This window comes from Tachypleus tridentatus, chromosome 10 (assembly GCF_004210375.1).
Source record: "Tachypleus tridentatus isolate NWPU-2018 chromosome 10, ASM421037v1, whole genome shotgun sequence".
Taxonomy (NCBI): Eukaryota; Metazoa; Arthropoda; class Merostomata; order Xiphosura; family Limulidae; genus Tachypleus; species Tachypleus tridentatus.
This window is the reverse complement of record NC_134834.1, coordinates 62,725,344-62,746,187: the sequence shown is the minus strand read 5'-3', so window position 1 is coordinate 62,746,187 and position 20,844 is coordinate 62,725,344. Positions and strand designations below refer to the sequence as shown.

At 33.2% G+C, this 20,844-nt stretch overlaps 1 protein-coding gene across 1 annotated transcript; it reads right to left on the bottom strand.

Annotated features, from left to right (window-relative positions):
* Positions 1-533: 533 nt before the first annotated feature.
* On the bottom strand, positions 534-19,497 carry LOC143228358 (spermine oxidase-like). The gene is made up of 4 exons (XM_076459627.1): positions 19,286-19,497; positions 3,066-3,199; positions 2,513-2,519; positions 534-2,089 (listed from the first exon to the last, which is right to left on the bottom strand). Exons 2-4 carry the CDS (start codon positions 3,182-3,184, stop codon positions 782-784), a joined length of 1,434 nt encoding a protein of 477 aa, XP_076315742.1. The 5' UTR covers positions 3,185-3,199; positions 19,286-19,497; the 3' UTR covers positions 534-781.
* Positions 19,498-20,844: the final 1,347 nt, after the last annotated feature.

Here is a 20,844-nt window from a genome sequence, read left to right as displayed (position 1 = left end):
TTCCTTTTCTTGTTAGTAAACGAGATATTTATATTCCAGCTATCGCAAGGACTGGATGATGTATTTTAGTGTTATAAGCGCTTATGTGCAAAAGGTTATGGAAAGAAAATAACTAAACAATACGATCAAATAAAAACTGTTTCATTGGAACTATGAAATAAAAATGCACTACGAATAAAAACAGTAAAACTTCAAAATGAATATCATTGCGTCACATTATACAGCCTATGAATGCTTTCAAAATAGTAATTTATTTGTTCCATAATTATATGTACTGTTTTATGTTGTCTATGTCGTCTTAAGTGTTTTCTATAACATAATATCAATGGCTATAAGAAATTTGCTACAATTGGAGATACAAGTTAAGTTAAGCCATTTACGTCATTTTTAAAGCTTTTTCGTTTCTAATAAGAGTGTTTGCTTTCATGGTAAGCAGTTTTTAAACTGCCTTTGCAACAACGCTATCCATAAAGAGTTAATCTCAAACAATAACATGTATATAATTTCCTTTATTTTACATAACATGTCGCTTACATTTAACGAATAGTTAAGCATCAGAGAATACACTGAATCAAGAGACGATATGTCATATTTTAGATTTAAAGAATTGTTTTGCAATACGAGAATCTTTTAGCAGTCAACATACTCTTGCACCGTGAGTTGTTGAAAAATAGCTTGGGTGAATAGTTTCACTTTAAAACAATTGTCGTAGATTAAAATATATGGTAAAAGGTAACTAGGATATAACGTCACTCGGGAGACTACTGCATACAAAGAGTGCTTACAATTTTACCTTTAAAGCATTTTTGACAAGACGTGAAGCTTCCCTTAATCCACTAAGCCTTGCTCCGTGAGTTGTAGAAAAGTAACTTGGGTGAGTAGCTTCACCTGCAAACAACAATCTTAGATTGGTAACAGATGGTAAAGGAGTAGCTAGAATATCCATATCACCTGGAAGATTGTTTAGAGTTAAGTAGCTGTAGGAGCCACCGAAAAGAGGATCGGAACACCACTTTGAACGGAGGATTCTCACAGGGATTGGAATACTTGGTTTATTGAGGAATCGGCGTAAACACAAAGTACAGGTTTCTTTAATCTCCTCATCAGATACTTTCTCCATGTACTCACTGTGAGGACCAGCGATCCAACCAACCAGAACTTTTGGATTATTAAGAACTTCCTCAAATCCATTTACTGAAGCTATCCACTGTTTAGGATCTATTTTCATCTTCTCCCATTCTGCCTTGTCCCATGCTATATGCAAATATTTTATGGTTCCTGCCTTCCAAAAGGGTTGTTCGAATTCAAGGAAAATTTTACCAACTCGACCAAAGCCTGTTCTTTCGATTACTTCAAGGTATTTACGAGGTAAAGAAGGATTAAACATGGAAGTACATTTCGTTTTCAGAACACCCAATGGCACAGTCAAGATAACATTATCTGCTTCAAACACTTTATCATTCAGACAAAAAACTTTACATTTTGGACCAGCCCAATCTAATTGAAAAACTTCATGATTAAGTTTCAAAACACCCTCAGGCAAAGAATAAACTATAACGTCTAGTAGAGATTTGTATCCTAAAGGAAGTTTGACATGTTTTCCAGGGAAAACTTTATAATTCTTCATAGTCTGTATCGAAAGCTTTTCTAAAGAATCTCCTATATGAAATTCAAGATATTTTTTTAAAAAACTGAACATTGAATGTACAAGAGAACCTTCATCAGATTTAAATGTTCGCACCATATCTTCTTCACGCTGATTTATATATTCTTTAACACTCGTTCCTGTAGGACACTTTTCCAAATGGCTCATTTCCTTCTCCAAATCCTGGAAAAGACCATAAACTGTTTTGCTCATTTCTCTTTCAACCATAGATCCAGATGAGGTTACAAAATGACAGTTGTCTCGCTCGTAATAATTGATGTTTCCAGGAAGAAGTCCATTCTGAACGACTAAATTAAAGACCGGATTTGCAGGACTTCCGCCATGAATCCAGTTAGCACCAAGTTCAACTATTGAGTTTTGTCTTCCAAAGTAGACTGTATGAATTCTCCCTCCATATCTAAAATGTAAGGTATACGTACATACATTATATCAGCGGTTCCCAATCAGGGGTGCGAGATAGTGTTCCAGGGGGTGCAAGATAACATTTGTTTTGCCCAACTTTACCTTTATTCTTAAATAAATAATTGCTGTGAGAGGTGGGAAAACATTAAAAATTTTTAGGGGTGCGGGGCATAAAAAAGGTTGGGAACCACTTCATTATACATATATGTATGTGATGGACTAAAATCCACAGTGATTGAGAAAGTACAATATATCTATATTTAAAAATGAAAATAATTCTGTACTAAAATAAACGGCTTTACATGGTTAATTTTGTAGAAACTGTATAAAGTACTTATTTTGTAATCTAAACGTCTCCCGCTAGTACAGCGGTAAGTCTGCGGATTTACAACATTAAATCAGGGATTCGTTTTCTCTCGGTGGACTCAGCAGATAGTCCGATGTGGTTTTGCTGTAAGAAAAAACACACCCACACTCATTTTGTAATCTAAACTCTACTGTACGCGAGTCTGTGTGCACGTGCGTATCACGCATTTACTTTTTTAATTGAAAATATCGAAGTAAAACTATTTTCAAGTTTAAATTTCATTTATTATGATTTTTAATATACCGAAATCCAACAGAAAATTAGTTAAAATGTATTTTTCAAGATTTTTCAAAATCTGAAATATTCATGCAAGAATGATGAGTACAAGAATGTGCAGATAACTTCAAGTTTAGTAAATAAAGTTAAGTATGACAATAGTGATCTGATAACTTTTCGCAACAGAATGAATAAACTTGTTATTCAGGAATTTTTTGCTTCATTATCAAACTACATTTATATCGACTCATTTAATGTACAATACTTGAAATAACTGAAAAGACATTCACATGTTTTTCGATTAATTATTTCTTCTATTACTTAAAATATGTGCTATAAAATTATCTAAGGCACTACGATTGTCTCATTGGTCGCAAACAAACGAATATCAAATTACCAAGACCATGGTCCCACCTTTTGGCAGCCTCCAAAACTACTATGTTAGTCATTCCATTTCGTATCAAGTGTTCAACAGCAGAGAGACCAGCCATGCCAGCTCCGATAATGACGACACTTGTTTGTACGTTTATCATATAAGATAAAGCAGCCTTCAAAGGAATATATATATATTTTCTTATTAATCAACTGGTTTATATTCATCTTGTTTTCATTTTAAAAATAAAAACTTTGAAAGTCTTAGAAAATAACAAATATAGTAAATATAAACAACTTGCTTTTCACTTACCACAGTCCACACTGCTTACTGATATAAACATGGAAAAAAGCTTTCGCTCAGTTAATAGAGGGAGCTATTAAAAGTTTGTTTTGTTTGTTTGTTTGGGAATTTAGCACACAGCTACTCGAGAGCTATCTGTGCTAGCCGTCCATAATTTAGCAGTGTAAGACTAGAGGGAAGGCAGCTAGTCATCACCACCCACCGCCAACTCTTGGGCTACTCTTTACCAACGAATAGTGGGATTGACCGTAACATTATACACCCCCACGGCTGGGAGGGCGAGCATGTTTAGCGCGACGCGGGCGCGAACCCGCGAATTACGAGTCGCACGCCTTACGCGCTAGGCCATGCCGGGCCACTATTAAAAGTGAAAGAATAAATATATGCAATAATTGTAAATAATTTTTAAGACAGGGAATTTGGAAATACTTGTAGTTATATATTATAACCTCTGTCCAGATATATTTTAAAAAATACTGTTACAAAATCATTTTAGTTTATATTAGTTAGGATTGAAGAGATGTTTTATTGCTGTACGTACAGCAAGGGTAAAATTACAAGCTTAGACATATCCTGGCATGGCCTGATGTTTAAGCCATCCAATTTGGAACCTGCTCGTTCGAATCTTGTCACAAAACATGCGGCTTCTTTTAGATATGGATGAGTTATAATTCATTATTCGATGGCAAAGAATTGTCCAACAATTGGTGGTAGGTGGTGTTGACTTTATTCTAGTCTACTACTTCAAAATAAGGTACACCTAGCTCAGAGTTCCTTCGTATAGTTTTACATGAAATTCAACCAATAAAGGAACAAATACAAACTAAATACTAATTTAGCTATAGGTTATTTTTGTTTTGAGGCATAGTACTAATGTGTAATATGTAACAGAATATAATAATGGAACCAACATTTAGTGACGAATGCAGTGGAAAAACTGTTTCATTTTATTTTTTCATGTTTAAATTGTTTGTTTTGAATTTCGCGTAAAGCTAGACGACGGCTATCTGAGCTAGACCATTCCTAATTTAACAGTGTAAGACTAGAGGGAAGACAGCATGTCATCACCACCCACCGCTAACTCCTGATCCATTCTTTAACCAACGAATAGTGGGATTGACCATTACATTATAACGCTCCCACGGGTGAAAGGGCGAGCATGTTTGGTGTGACGGGGATTCGAATACGAATTGAAGGTCCTAAACATCTGGCCATGCTGGGTCATCTGCGCTTATGTTCAAGTCATTCATCCAAATGAGATGTAAGGCTAAACGATTTGTTAGACCAACATTACCCTTCTGAGCGATTTATTCGAATAATTTCAGTTAGAAATTTTGAAAAAGGATAGAAATTCTGTACCTAACTCGCAGTGATTGTTGGCTTGTAAAATTACATTTAATTCCTAATTGGATTTTAAACCATTGAATAGTAGGTTAAGCAGGTGCCTAAAGATTGGAAGCTATCTAATGTTTCAACTCTCTTTTTGAAGAAAGATAATAAAAATGGCTCCGGTATTTTAGGCAAATTAATCTTATGTCAAGAATGGGAAAAGTTATTGAAAGGCTTACAAAAGATGCTTTGCAAAGTATTTTAATTGAAGCTGAAGCAATTTTGAATAGTCAGCATGGTTGCATTGTGGGGGAACCTTGCTTCAATGATCTTAAGACATTATTTCAAGTGTTTATTGTTTATGTAACTGGGTCTTCAAAAGTGTTTAAAATATGCTATATAAAAGGCTTATTAAAGAATTATCTTTATAGTTATGGAGAATAGGTCGGCTCATTTGATGGAAAGTGACTGGATAGAAAGCTCAGAGGGTTGTATTAAATAGGGTTAATGCAAGCTGGATTAATATCACAAGTGAAATATCTAGGCTTTATGTTAGTACCTTCGCTCTTCTTGATTTACAGCAGTGATATTAATAACTTACTTAAATTTACTGATGACATTAAGATCTTGGGTATATGTGACTGTAAGGATATTGATGCAGTTTTACAAAGGGGCAAAGATTATTGGGTTAGTAAAGCAAATAAATGGCAAATAGCTTTTAATTGTAAGAAATACAAGATCATGCACGTGAGCATCGTAATTTGAATTACTTATTATTTGGATAGAAATAATTTTAACAGTGCCATGAAAGAGATCTTGCTGTGTTGGTCATTCTTTTAAGACATCCAAACAGTGCGCTGTTGCTAGTTGCAAGATAAATATGATTTTAATTTATATTTACAGAAATATTAAAGACAACTCTAAAATTGTTATGATTTCAATGTACAGGTCACTGGTTAGGCCAAATTTGAAATAAACTTGGGCGTCTTATGTTTAGAAAGGCATTGATTTGTTGGAAACTGTTCAGATGAGGGCTGTCAGGATGATACCTTGAATGAAATGATTGCCATTACATTTCATTTAATTATTTCTAAACTTATTTTCTCTTTATAAAAGAAAGTTGAAGGGATTTCATTGAGGCATATAAGACTGTTAAGGAAACTGATTGTTGTGGTGCATGATTTTTCTTCATACATAATGGTGTGAAGGATATATTGGGGTATACAAATATAAATTTTAGCAGGGTAAGAGTGAGTTTTACTTTTTATAAGAAAGCAATTCGCCTTTGGAATGGGTTGCCTTCAGATGTGGTAGAAATAATAAGTTTAAGGGAAGATTTGATAAATATTTGAATGATGAGGGCTGGCTTCGACTTTATATATACAGTTTTACTTATTGGATGGGTCAGTCTACAGTGAACAGTATAGGTCAATATTAAATGTTAATTCCCTCATGGAACAGTTTGGCGCTCCAGAAGTTATAACCAGGTTAAATTCAAGATTTCACGATATTGGATTGGTATTTTCTTATTTGTAAAACAGCATTAGATATTAAATTAAAGGATTTCTGTTTATTTTGTATTTGAGATTAAGCACAAACCTAAGCAATGGGCTGTCTATTGTTATCTTTGTAAGAAGGGAAAATAAATAATTAATATTTGAGTTATTCGTTATTGCTGTGAATGGAATAAACCAGTAAATTATTGAAATTAAACATTATTTTTGTGTAACTATAAGTATGCGTTGTCACTGCGGTACTAGTAAGTAATAGTATCCGTATTAGTTAATAGAGAATTTCAATGTTTAAGTTAGGTTAATTTATAAACTTTAACATAAGTAATCTAGTTGAATATACGGTTATATTTTGAGTATATGAGGCATAAATAGTTGTAATGTTCTGTTAGAAGGCGAAAAAGCAAATTAGAAGCAGAAAGAGATGAATAACATTAACTTAGGATAAATGATGCTTTCTTGGAAGGAGGTGCTAGGTTTCAAGGTGCATAGGTAAATATGTTCAGGATATAGAAACAGTTTTAGTAAGCATTTACGCACCAGTCTTTAATATATTTGAACCTTTGATTGCTTACAATAACGAATGAGATTATCAAGGGTTTTACATCGTGGGAGACTCTCTTATTAGATTATACTAATAAAGTTGTCTTTAGTGAGGAATAAAGAGAGTATAGGACTAAAATTTGCTTACCATGTTAATGAGGAGATAAACTACAGAGAGATTGTAACAACAAATTTGAAGAAATACCAAAATACATCAAAATATAAAGAGGTTGCAATGACAAAATTGAAAAAGTAAAGCAAGATAGTAATGATGAAATTAATTAAGTCACAAGTGAAGTAAAAAAGAAATATAGTTCTATGGCAAAGATAAACGCCTGGCATGGCCTAGCGCGTTAAGGCGTGCGCTTCGTAACCTGAGGGTCGCGGGTTCGCGCCCGAATCGCGCTAAACATGCTCGCCCTCCCACCCGTGGGGGCGTTATAATGTTACGGTCAATTCCACTTTTCGTTGGTAAAAAGAGTAGCCCAAGAGTTGGCGGTGGGTGGTGATGACTAGCTGCCTTCCCTCTGGTCTTACACTGCTAAATTAGGGACGGCTAGCACAGATAGCCCTCGAGTAGCTTTGTGCGAAATTCCAAAACAAACAAACAAACAAAGATAAACGTCAGTGAGAGAATAAAACATTTAGAATTGAATTATTGAATAAAAACATTACACTAGCCACATCTCTTTCTGCATTGGTTCCGTGGTTCCAACATCTGTTACAAAATATAAACGAGAAAAACTTATATGGTCAACGCTTATTACAACTATGGTGTACCGTTGTTACCAAAGAATATCCATGGAGTGTTCCAGCCATGATATTACCAGATTCGTTTCTGAAGCTTGACTGTTCAGTTTATCATCATACAATCGAGAAAATAACAGAATATAGTGAGAATGTGCCATAGGAGTATATCAAATTTAGTTTGCATTAATTTCCAGAAAGAGCAGATTTAATACTTAACAGCAAGCCACCGATTTTGATATCCATATAAAAAAGACTAGCATTTACAACATGAAGTAACTTTTCAGCTGAAAACTGTAACAACTATTAAGCATTAGTAGCTCCCTTTTCCAACAAGTTTGGAGTATTCCACTAGAAATTAGTGTCTTTCGGTAGACCAGTGATAATTCTTCTGATTTACAATGCTAAAATCAGTGTTTCATTCTCTTCGGTAAATACAGCAGATAACCTGATGTGACTTCGCACACACTTGAGAAAGAAGTATCCGTATCAAAGTTCTAGAAACAGGGTATATGGGAAAGGCAAGACATTAGCTGAGCTTGCGGCAGATTGTGAAAAGTTTGTTTCACTGTCTTACCTAGAAGATCCTCGTAAAATGATGAACTTGTTGACATATGAACGATTTATAAACGCCCATTAGCAGACAAGGATATGAGGATCTAGCTTTAGCAAAGTAAATAGACATTTTTAAATGAAGGTCTGCAGTTGGCAATGTAACTTAAATTAATCAAAGTTGGAGATAACTGTTAACAGTACCATTTAGAAGTTATTGTAATAGGAGGTCCTTTAGAAATGAAACCTCACCTACAACTGATGAAATTTTGGAAGAACTAAATGGATAGTTAAATAATTACTTACAAATAGTGGAATAAGTAAACAACGAGATAATAAGTGTATCAAATGTAACTTGAAATTTCAGGTAAGAACTTGTATGGAATACAAAATTCCCCCAATGGATACCAAAAGGAGGGAAGTGTTAGAGAAGTAAGAATTCTAGTCTATACTGCTAAGGCTCTAATAAAAGAGCAGTTGTTATTAAGCCAAAGAAGCAGAAGCTAACCAGATCAATGGAGGCAAAGTTCAGAAAGAAATACTACATTTTTCTAAAATTGTATAATAAGTTCATTATTTAAGAAAATTCGTCCAAGAGTCCATGGGATTATTGATGTAAAACTAAAAGTGACTAGATCATACTAAACCGAATACTTTGATAAGTCACGAGGAATTGTTCAATGGATGAGCTTTCGTGGAGTGAATAAAAAGAGTGTCGTACATTCTTTTGCCCAGAAAAACTTAAACCAGCTTGTGATAAAAGAAATTGTAGTTAAGAAGTAAATGTTTATAAAACTATATTTCACTGAAATAACCTAGTATAGGTGAACAGTGTTCGTGATCAGAGAGGACAAACTCATAAGTTAATAAGATGATCAGAGAAAGGACAATCTATACTGATCACTTTCGAAGTACATTGGTAAGAAAATTTCTAACTGGGTAGCTTTAGAAAAGAACTTATCAGTAATACTTCAACCAATAAAGAAGCCCCGAGTTTCTGTCGAGATTGCTCCCAGAGGATCATCAGTGATTGAGCTGACAGTGAATTCAGTCAAAGAAGTACCTCAGAAGAGCTCACCCAGTGATAGGTTAGCCAGTATAAATAGGGGAGAAAACACCATTTTATGTGCATACAACGGGCCTTTGAGGAAGAAGAAAAGAAAAACAAAAACGACTTGGCGGATAGACAGTTTAGCGCACCTTTTTATTTTTGTACAAAGATTGATCAAGAAGCGGCAGCATTATAAGCTGTGTTTTCAATACTGTGATTTATTTGTGGATTAGAAGAAGTGTGACGTTAAGATTAGGGAAAAGGCGGGTAATAGGCCTAAAATATTCTGAACTGAAATCACGAAAACTTGGTGACTTTGCAAAACGTTTAAAGTCATTGTTAGATATAAGCACGGATGAAACAGTCAATAATCTGAGTAAGCTTGCAAAATGAATGAGTGAAGTATAGACAGAGTTAATCATACATGGTGTGTGTTTTCTTTCAGTGTTTTATTTTTAAGTTAATTGATCAATCAGCGGTAAAGTTATACAAATAAATTATTTTTTGTTAATTAAGGTATTTCCATTTGAGTGTCATTTGTAAAATTACTTAGCCTACAAATTACAAGTTACGAAACGTCAAACCTGTAAAAGAAAGGTAAGAAGGACTTTAGACTATTTTCAGTAGGTAACCTAAAAGAAACCACCAAGAAAATAACGTTAAAACAGAATGAAAAATCGAGATATTTATGGATACTAACAATCGAGTGTTCCATTCGGAACTACTCCTTCAGGCTAGATGCAAAAATGAATTACCTAACAGGATTCAAAACTTAAATGAAAGATTATTAGGAATTTGTTAGTTTTATCTATGGCATAGTTTTTAGTGCAAGTTTGTTTCATATGATATAAGTTATGTAGTATAGTGTTTGAGAAAGATTTAAATCCATTTATGGAAGATCGTGTAAGTTAAATTAGCTTAGTATTTGGGGAAATATGAAAACTGCGGATAAATAAATAAACTGATAGCATAGTTATGGTAATATAATTTGAAATTAGGTTATTTAAAGTACAAAAAGTTAAAAAATAGTTTTTTAAAGATAATGACGGATTTAAAGGCATATAAACATGTGTTAATAGTATAAGGAAGAAGACTGATGACTTCAGAGTTGTATTAAAAAGTATTATTTTTTACATGAAGTGAATTATTGAAAATTGTTTGGGTTTGCGAGCATTGTTAATAATGGTTCTTTAGAAGTTATGAGTTATAAGTTATTTAATAATAGTAAATGTCTCAAATAAAAATGAGTGATGGTCTTCTACACAACAGATGAAATGTAAACTGTTAGGATTAAAGACGAAATAACAGTCAGAGGTTACATTTATATGAATAACCATCATCATATATTTCATAAGTTGAAACTGTTTACTTAGAAGTTATTACAGGCCATCTAGTATTGTTTTTTGGTTTTTTGGAATTTCGCACAAAGCTACTCGAGGGCTATCTGTGCTAGCCGTCGCTAATGGTGTATAAATCGTTTCATCCTCTCGTAATAAAGTTAATTAAGATTTTAGTGTTTATTTATGAATATGTTGACTACAAGTCAAGTAGGTAATTCCTTCCATACACTGGAGAGGCATTACCAAGAGTACTACGTATCAATTTAGTTTTATTTGAGAAAGGACACTGACTTGTTAAGAACGATTCAGAGTAGGACAACAAGGATGATTTTATGGATGGACGGATTAGGATTTGATCATTTTCTCTTCAAAAGATTTCAACAACTAAAATCAAAATAAGATAAATATTATAAAGTTTTTGTTGTTTTTCTCAATTGAGAAATGATAGTTAGTCGTTGCTCTAATATATCCTCTTGTTAAGGGTAGGTCCAAGTACGCATGTTACAACTTTTTAAGAGAAGTTACATTCAAAAGTTTATTAAACTACTTTGTTATAAATGTACACAAATAAGTTTAAGATCAAAACATTGTTAATAAATCCAATCTTAATATTATATAAGATTTAAGCTCTTAATTTTATAGGGACACATTTAAAGAAAATCTCGTTCTATACTAGCATGAGAAATGTTCTCAAGTTGTTGTTTTTTTTCCTTTTCTTTGGTCTTCCAGTGGCACAGCAGTAAGTTCAAACCCGGATTAAGGCATGAACTTACCCGATAAAGCCGAGAGCCTTACATTAATTAGGAACCTCAAGCTATGACTATAAATTGTTGTTGTTTTGAATTAGTCACAAAGCTACATAATGGGCTATCTGTTCTCTGCCCACAACGGGTATCGAACACGGTTTTTAGCTTTGTAAGTCCGCAGACATACCACCAAGCCACTGGGGGGCATGACAATAAATGTATTGCACGTAGAGGTTTTGTCTTGAGGGGCCTCTATAAGTTGAAAAGCCTAGAACCAATAAAATTCTTAATCCAGCCTTGGGTAGGTATATGGACTTACAACGCTAAAACCTGAGATTCGATTACCTAATGTATCTCTACTTTAAAACAAACAAACTGATTCTTTAATTATTTACGGAATTTAACATACTTTGCTGTTTCTTATATAAATATTACTAAGGCAAATTCTAATTTCTACAGATATTCTTCAATATCATTTGTTTATGGAATCACAAACTTGAACATCACCCACTTGACACGTTACCTATCACATTCTCTCTTTCACAAACTGCCACTACTCTCTTATAATCTCTATTTTGTGTTAAGTTCGAATGTTTTTCTCTAGGTGTTCAGATCGAAAAGTTTAGGGAATTATTTAAAAGCTATTATACCATTGTTAGTAAAACATGGATTATAGACTTTTATACAGATATTACTGAACTATTTAAAGAGGTAAAGAGGACAGTGAATGCCTCCGATGTAAATTTTTGGGTACAAAAGTAGAGAAGTCAGTGGAGCTGCGGTTAACAAGAACGTCTGACAACGACAAAATGTTACATCCTATTTCACGTGTAAATTTAATGAAAGGATGCTGATCATTAAGTTATTAAAAAAAAGAAATACATGTTTGGTTTTTACTGACGAAAGAAAAAGTGTCGCCAAATATCTTCTGTGCAGTAGTGGGTTGAACCTAACAAGGTGTTTTTAACCAGACAGTGACAAAGAAACGCATTAGTTAAAGTGATTACTAATAAAAGGCCTATTGCCAGACCATCATTTGTTCATAAAGGACATAATAGAAAACATTTCAAAGCAAATTCTAGTTTACTTTAAACTTTATTTTGAGTAGATCATTATGAAGTAAATAGCTTTCAATATTTACGAATCTACGAAAGAAGAGTACAAACACCATGTAATTGTTATCATTATATATTCAGCAAAGTCAAGGTGTCACTTAGAAAATTTGTTAGAGTCAAGTTTGTTCATAGTTACAAAGAAACCAACTTGTTAAATTAGAAAGGGGCTTTAAACCTTCAGTATATATTTAAAAGATTTTCAGTATGCAAATCAATAAGTCTCGTGCCAACCACAGCTGATATAAGGTTGTGATGAAATAGCATTTATCAATATTATATTTTTACATTTTTGGGGAATAGTAGGAAGTGTGATGCAACCAAACACTGATCACTTAGGGAAGGATAAGTAACAGCCATTTCCGACTAAAAGTATTCAAACAAAGATGTGTTCAGATTAGAGATTTAGAACTTACAAGATAGAGATATCTTTGTATTTAATAACATTGGAAAACAAGGGAATATGAATCAACTTGAGGTATCAGGACCATTTAAAAATAAACCTGCATAAAAATCTTACCTTAGTTGAGGTAATAAAAATGTGGCGTTTTGTCACAAAGATCATTGATAAAAATGATCCATGATCCTCGGACAACATTACCAAAAAGGTTCTCCGTTTGATAAAGTGACACAAATCGCTTTCACAAAATATTCATGTTGTTGGCTTGATGAGCCCTTGTACTGAGCAGATATAGTGAGGTTGAAATGTTATTACATATCCTTTGTTTACACTCATAAGCTATTAGAAACACCTCAAACAGCTGGAAAATATTATTTTATACAAAGACATACCATTAACATTTCTTAACACAGCACCTATGAATTTATGCGTGATCTAACTATTGAAAGCGGTAGGTGGGTGGCTTATAGAAACTTCATAGGAAGGAATGTTGTACTCTTAACATTACAATCTTACGACATATCATTTTACAGTAGAAAATTTAAAGCAGGTCTATTCTCAATATTTACTGTTGTCAAATAGAATATGACCGGATGAAGCATGTATCGACGTGATAAATCTCTTAAATCTTTCTAGTATAATGTTTCCTTTGGGTGGACTCAGCAGATAGCCCGATGTGGTTTTGCTATAAGAAAGCACCTACATCTCGTATAATGTCCTCAACCTCTGTGTATACATATATAAATATATTCTTTTTCATAAAAGACATACTGTCTGATGACAAAGTCAAAACATTTCAGCCTCAAAGCTAACGCAATACACATGTTCGCCAAATCTGGATTATTTCAAACTAACTGATTATTGAACTTTTTGTTCCATTCTTTTCCCATAAAATGTGTCAAAATGTAATTGCCCAATGGCTCAACCGAAAGACTGAAGATTTATATAACGATAAAAACCATACTCGATACTTGTGCTGAGCACAACATAGACAGAAAACTGTATAGCTTTGTGCTTAACAATAAATAAAACAATTCAATTAAACACTCGTCAAATTGTGCTTAACAATAAACAAACAATTCAACTAAACTTTCGTCAACTTGTGCTTAACAATAAACAAGCAATTCAACTAAACACTTGTCAACTTCTGATGGTTAAAGGTAACAAAAATGAATGCAGTGTATCTATATGACCATTTTTATGACATTGTTGGAAAACTATAGGAAACTCTACAATGTAAACCAAATGGAATGATGTAGTATTTCCTGAGAAAGCTGTTTGTATTCGTTTATACTTTATCAAATACTCCGTTATTTAATTACCTTTTATTCGTAACCCTTCAACCATGCGCTTTTATCTTAATGTTATTTAATAAAATAATTTCTACTTTAATAATCGCTGTTAAATATAATATTAATTACACATTTAGACTTTAAACAAAACTAGTGTTTTGAATAACTGAACTTAAGTCTTAACCTCTTGTTTTGAAAGATTATTTGATTATTTCATGATGCCTAAATGTAAAAATTCGGAAACAGTTGACCCAGAAACTTTACTATAGAAGATCCACCGACTGCTTAGGGACCTTATAGCGCTAAAATCTGGTTTCGATACTCGCGTTAGGCACAAAACGAGCAGTTCATTTTGTAACTTTGTACCCAATAACATACCAACCAATAAAAGTATCGAACGCTCTGCCATCTAGTGAGGAATTAAAATATTTTGAGTATTTCTTATGAAGAAATTTTACTGTTCACAGTCACTCAAAGATAAAAACAAAATACTGATTATAAAGATGGTATTTACGAAACCAGTTCAAGTTGCTGTAAAGTGTATACAGGAAAAAAAATTAAGTTAAAAAGAAGATTAAAGAGTACTAGTGTAATATAAAACATGACAACACTCTGCCATACACTGTAGCTGAGCATTTCTAGAACTATGTTAGTAATTTTGACTGGATAACTGTACGGATATTAAAATAAATGCACAAACAAACACAGAAAGACTCTTAAAAGGGAGTATCTGTATAATTCAAAATAGATGTGCGTGTATAAATAAAGATGACGGACCAATCAATATGTCCCTTTTAAATACTTAGTTACGATTTATTTTCCACTCCTTATGTTGTGACCTTGTTTCTGAAAACGAACTCACCCATTTAACTCTTTGTAACTGAATATATTCTAAGCTAATAATGTAAATATTAACCCTTATGATGGTAACTATGTTACGGAAAATATTCGGCTATAAGTAATAATGATACATATTTTACCTTTCGTTGTGCCGAAAAATGTCGGTTTTTATGTTTTCATACTCTTAATATAGTACCACAATGTGCCTAAAAAGAAATTATAAAGTAATATAAAAATAGTATGTTTACCCTAAACGTTGTAATGTCAAATACTATATTGAAACCAAATGGTTACACTATTTATAATAACTATAAATTCTTCGACGATTATGTCATTCACAGAAACGATGAGCTGTTAAACAATTGTAATATTCACAGAAATCATAAAGTCTTCAAGAATTATACTATTTAGAGGAAGGGTAGACTTTTAAATAGTGTTATACTGTTCACAGGAAGGATAAACTCTTAAACAATAATACTGTTCTCACGAAAGATAATCTATTTAACAATTATACTATTCACAGTAAGGATAAGCCATTATACAGTTATATTATATTATTCACAGGGAGGATATCAGCTCTTAAACAGTTATATTATTCACAGGGACGATATCAGCTCTTAAACAGTTATATTATTCACAGGGAGGATATCAGCTCTTTAACAGTTATTCCGTTCACAGGAAAGATAAGGTCTTAAACAACCAAGAAATGTCGGAGCAATGAACTAAAAATTTGTATTTAAAAACAGAAAACCACAATAACTTTGAGCCATTCTCTGAGCCGTTTTGCCGCGGCTCAAAATTAAACAAGATCTGAACAGTTGGCAATATGACCAATAATGACACACTGTTAGAATTATTAAGAAAATGTACTGCGAATATAAAGCACAGTTTAAAATATTACCAATATATCACACATAAGGCACAATCTAAATATTTTGCAATGTTTTTCTACAAAATGTAAACAAAAATATTAAACGAGAATCAAACAACAAGTATAAAGAACACAAAGTAAACACTTGTATCAAAAAAATATTTTCATAAAACAAACTCAGTAAATTTAGATAAAAAACGAAATCATGTAAAGATTTTGACATAACATTAAAATTTTCTTTCACTATTGGTTTGTTTTGAATTTCGCGTAACGTTTCACGAGGGCTATCTGCGCTAGCTGTCCCTAATTTAGCAGTGTAAGGCTAGAGGTAAGGCAGCTAGTCATCACCATACACCGCCAACTCTTGAGCTACTTTTTTACCAACGAGTATTGGGACTGACCGTCACTTTATTACGCCCCCACGACTGAAGGGGTCAGTATGTTTGGTGTGACAGGGATTCGAACCCGCGACCTTCAGATTATGACTCGAGTGCCTTAACTACCTGGCCATGCCATGTCACTAAAGTTTTTATGTATGCTTTATTGGCATAAAGGCTGTGGACTGAAGATATGTCTGTCATTCGGATGGACATTCACTTGAGAAAATAAAGAGTGAAGAAACAAACTGACAGGAGCATAGTTATCACCTTCCTTTTCTCTGCGAGTCGCATCTGGTTTGACAACCGTTGTCTTTACAACATGAAGATATAATTGTGATAAACCTAGTTATTTTTCTCCGAAACCCAATATAGAAAATTCGATGGGTTTTCTTTTAGTCACTGAAGATAGAGGTTAATGTATTGTCCTCTGACCATCCTCAATCACTGTTTGTAAAAGGACAGAAAATAAATGTAGCTTCACCTTTGCACATTGATAGAACTATTTATGTAGTATGTTACGTATTGTAATTTATCTCGTACGAGTTTTCGATTTGTCTCCTGCTGGATCAGCTGTAGGTCTACGGATTTACAACGGTAAAATCGGGGGTTCGAATCCCTTCAATGGACATAGCAGATAGCCAGATGTGGCTTTACTATGAAAAGCACATATATACATATGTTAACGTATTACAATTTGAAATAGCCAGAAATTTTAATTTTAGTTTAAAAGTTAATTAAATGCCGATATGTGTCAAATTAGTGTTAGAAATTATGAGTCGGCCAGGACTGCATCAATCGTCTGTTAGGAAGAGCTTGTCTTGGTATCAAACACTGAAAGGTTTCTTAGTTAATTTTATTGTTTTGGAGGAGTTCTTTAAGCTTATCAGTTATGGTCTTAATGAATTGAGTTGTAGGATCATGTGAAAGTTTCTTATAGAAATTAATGTCCTCTAGTCGCCGGTTAGCATCTGCGAAATAGTCATCTTTTTTTAGGAGTAACAGTAGCTCCATCCTTGTTTGCTGGCTTTATTATGATATTGTTGTTCGATTTAAGATTGTTTAAAGCACTTATTTTGCTTTTGATTAATATTATTAGGACATTGTTTGGAAGATTTTAAGGTCTGTATTATGTCACTTTCAACAGTTTTAATATAGCTTTCTATATGCGGTTCTCGGTTTGGTGGAGGTGACCGTAAAGACTTTTCTCCAAAGTTCGATGTATGTTGGTTTTCAGATGGGTGGGGTTTGCTGTGAAAACAATGTGCGAAGTCTTAACGTTTTGGAAAATTCATGAAGGTCAGCAAGAAGTTTGGGTTCATTAACATAGATGTTATTTGAGCAGAGGTTGAGACCTTTACTAAGGAGACTTGAGTTCTGCTTCAGAGAGAGTTGTGTCTGAAAGATTAACAATGTTAGAGATATGTTCAACGTTATCTGTACGTTTTGTAAGGTCGCTGTTGTTTCCAACAGATTTGTTAGTTTGAGAAGGCTTATGTATATTTAAGTATAAAGTGTTTTTAATTGGTTTTTTAGGCTGATTGTTGTGAGATAAGGGATTTTAATAGCTTCTGGTAGATCGCTTAAATTTATGGTAGTTTCTTTATGACAAAAAGAATGCTGTTAGTAGCGCTTTTATGAATTAGTATTATTGATAGAAAGCTGATTTTTAAGATTCTTTTCAAGAAAGAATGTATCACTTTTATTTGTAAATTTTTATAGTTTTTTTTTTGTTCCAGCGAAGAGTTGTACAAGTGATAATGGTGGGAAGTTTAGTTATCTAGAATATCGACAGATTTTAGTGATATTCATGAGTTCTAAGGAGGTTTTTTTCAAGGATATGTTGCAGAAGCTCTGGTTATGTGCTCCTATTGTTATCGGTACTTTTAATGTAAGAGATTGGGGTATGTTTCTGTTTTTAATGCTATGCACTAGCAACATTTGCTGTTGATAATGTTTCGTGAATGAATTTTTAGTTGGTTAGATAGAATGATAGAGGTATTATTGTGAAAGACGTTGATGGTTTCTGAGATAGGGAGAAATGTGGAATTTGGTCAGGGAATAGTAGAAGGACTAGTAGTAGTAGGAATAGGAGATGATTGGGTTGACTTAGAAGAGGAAGACAACAGTGGGAGAATGTTAGGGTAAATAAAGTACTTGAAGTTTGATACCAGAGTAAAAATACCTAAAACGTTAAGATGAAGTCCATCTCGTGCAAGAAAATTGGTAAGTTGTATTAGGTTTGTGTGTTTAATTAAGGCAAGCTGTATGTCAGTATTTTTATAAACAGTACATTAGTATATATAATTATTGAAACTCTTTTAATAAATGTTTCGGTGTATGTCATATTAATATCCTCTACTTTCAACCAGCATCTTGAGATTGAAGCATTTCTCTCAGTTGCAAGTCTGTGTTCAGATTCAAGATCAAAACAAGATCACAAAAGCACAATAGTTGTAAAAGGTATGTTGCGCAAGTTAAATATAGGATTGAAAACATATGCGTTGATTGTATACTAAATTGATACTTAAATAATAAAAAAATACAAATGGTTGTGAAATAAGAATGTAACTGTTTCGTTTGATGTTCATAAAAATAAAACAATAGGTATGATAAATTAATTTAAGGGCAGATAATTGTATGTAAGGTCAGCCACTTGCTATGCTATATACTTGCTTCGTTCAAGTCGTGGATAAATTAAGACAGTATACGCGACACAAATTTTTACATGACATTATGCTATAATAGTTGTATCGTTAAAATAATTGTTTTATTTTTAATTTTTTAAGATATAATTTCGTATAGAAGTCAAAACTATAACGTTAATGACGTATGATATGTTGAGACACATTGAAACACCTTATGATTAGCTAATCATCCTAGTTAACTATATCTTAACAGAAACACTACCTCGTAACAGTACTGACTTTAGTAACATAATTTACAAAGTAATACCATCCAGTTATAGACATCTTCTACCTAGTAACATTATCCGCCGTTGTAAAATGTACACAATTTAGTATATAAACATATGTTGAGACGAGTTGAAATTTCTATGCAGTCTTAGGGAAATATAGCAATTATGGTCTCCCGTAGAAACACCATCTAACTTTGTAAATTTTTGTAATTATCTAAATGAAAACCAGAAGTCAAAGTTGAGAAAAAATAAAACCTGTATGCAATCCCATGAGATTATCATAACACTATCCACATATAGAAATATCGTCCACATTTGTAAAATACTCACATACAATATGTCAACTTAGACCATCTGTCTATGCAAACAATATCCTTAGTGATACTGTCCTTCTATAAAACACTGTTTTATAACTCCGTATATAAAACTCTATCTAACCGCAGAACCTTCGTAAGATCTTCCGCCTATAGAACCTGAGAAACAGCATTCTTTCTAAAAAGATTTCATCTGGTGTTATTTCGTGGAAATACGTTGTTGTCTCTCCTCCAACATCATGACCCTACCAACACGCCATCTGGTGTTACTTCATAGAACTTTGATGTGATCTCTTTTCTTAGTTAAATGCTCTGAGCAATACGACATCTCGTGTCACTTCGTGAAACTATAGCACTAGCAACTCTACGCAAGTATCACTTTGTGGAACTCTAATGTCACTTCTTCCATAAGACAGTAACACTCTTTGGTGATACTTCGTGAAACTATGATGTTATAATATCTGATACATGGAACTAATATGTCATTGTCTTCACTCCCCCGCTTTCCATAGGGACATCTTTTTGGCAAAGAAGAATCCCAGTAAATGGTGGTATTAAACTATGAAATGAAGGAAAATAATAAAATTCAAAAAATTAGGTAAAGCTGATGCAGGTAATAGTTTTAAATTTGTCAAACACACTAGGAAAAACAGGCAGCGAAAGGAGCAAGAACTGATTAATTGTAGGTCAATATGTATAAAAACCAAAACCTGTAGAGAAAAAGGGATAAATATATCCCAGCTACTTTCAGACTTATAAATACTTACTTAACACTCACAAATATATTTACTTTCGTGTAAAGAGTAACCAAACGAAATATTTTTTCTCAATTCAAAGCACAGTTATAAAATATAGTGAACTTATACAGAACTTGAGTAAGTTATATTAAATTAAAACGATTTTGGAGTCTCAACATACTGTTGCAGTCCATTCCGCCACATCTGGTCATGCACTGTCTATTTACCATGCATATTGACAATAATAGTTTCCACTGCAAAAGATTCCATTTCACGTTTATTCTGTCTTAAATACGCTATTTCTCCCTACAAGTTTTCTATAATCCATCTAGTGTGCGAGAAGCCAATTTTCTAGCGCTCATTTTAATAATCTTAACTTAAGAAAATCTACAACTGCTGTATGCATGCTATATATCAATATCTCTTTGCAGGGATTACCATGAATACCAATTTTACAACTGCTTGAGTGTGCAACATATAAATAGATGTGTCATGGAAGCAATCCATGTATCACTTTTTCAGACGGTGAAATTTTTTTACTATGTTGTTTACTGTTTCTTGGCGCACGTGAACAGATATGAATTTTCGCCTATTACAAGACGCCAAACTTTGCTTGTTACAAGTGAGGTACAATAAGTTACGAGCCTCTTTCTGGATGATTCTGATATCCTAAGTGGGTCGCACTTTCGTTGTTTACTAATGTCATTAACAATGGTGAATATTCCCATTTTGGACATTTTAAATCCCTCATTTGAATACGCTTTTTATGATCTGAATACCTTATTATTTTACATTGAACTAAGCTGTTAAACATTCTTCCCATAAGCGAAAATGTTTC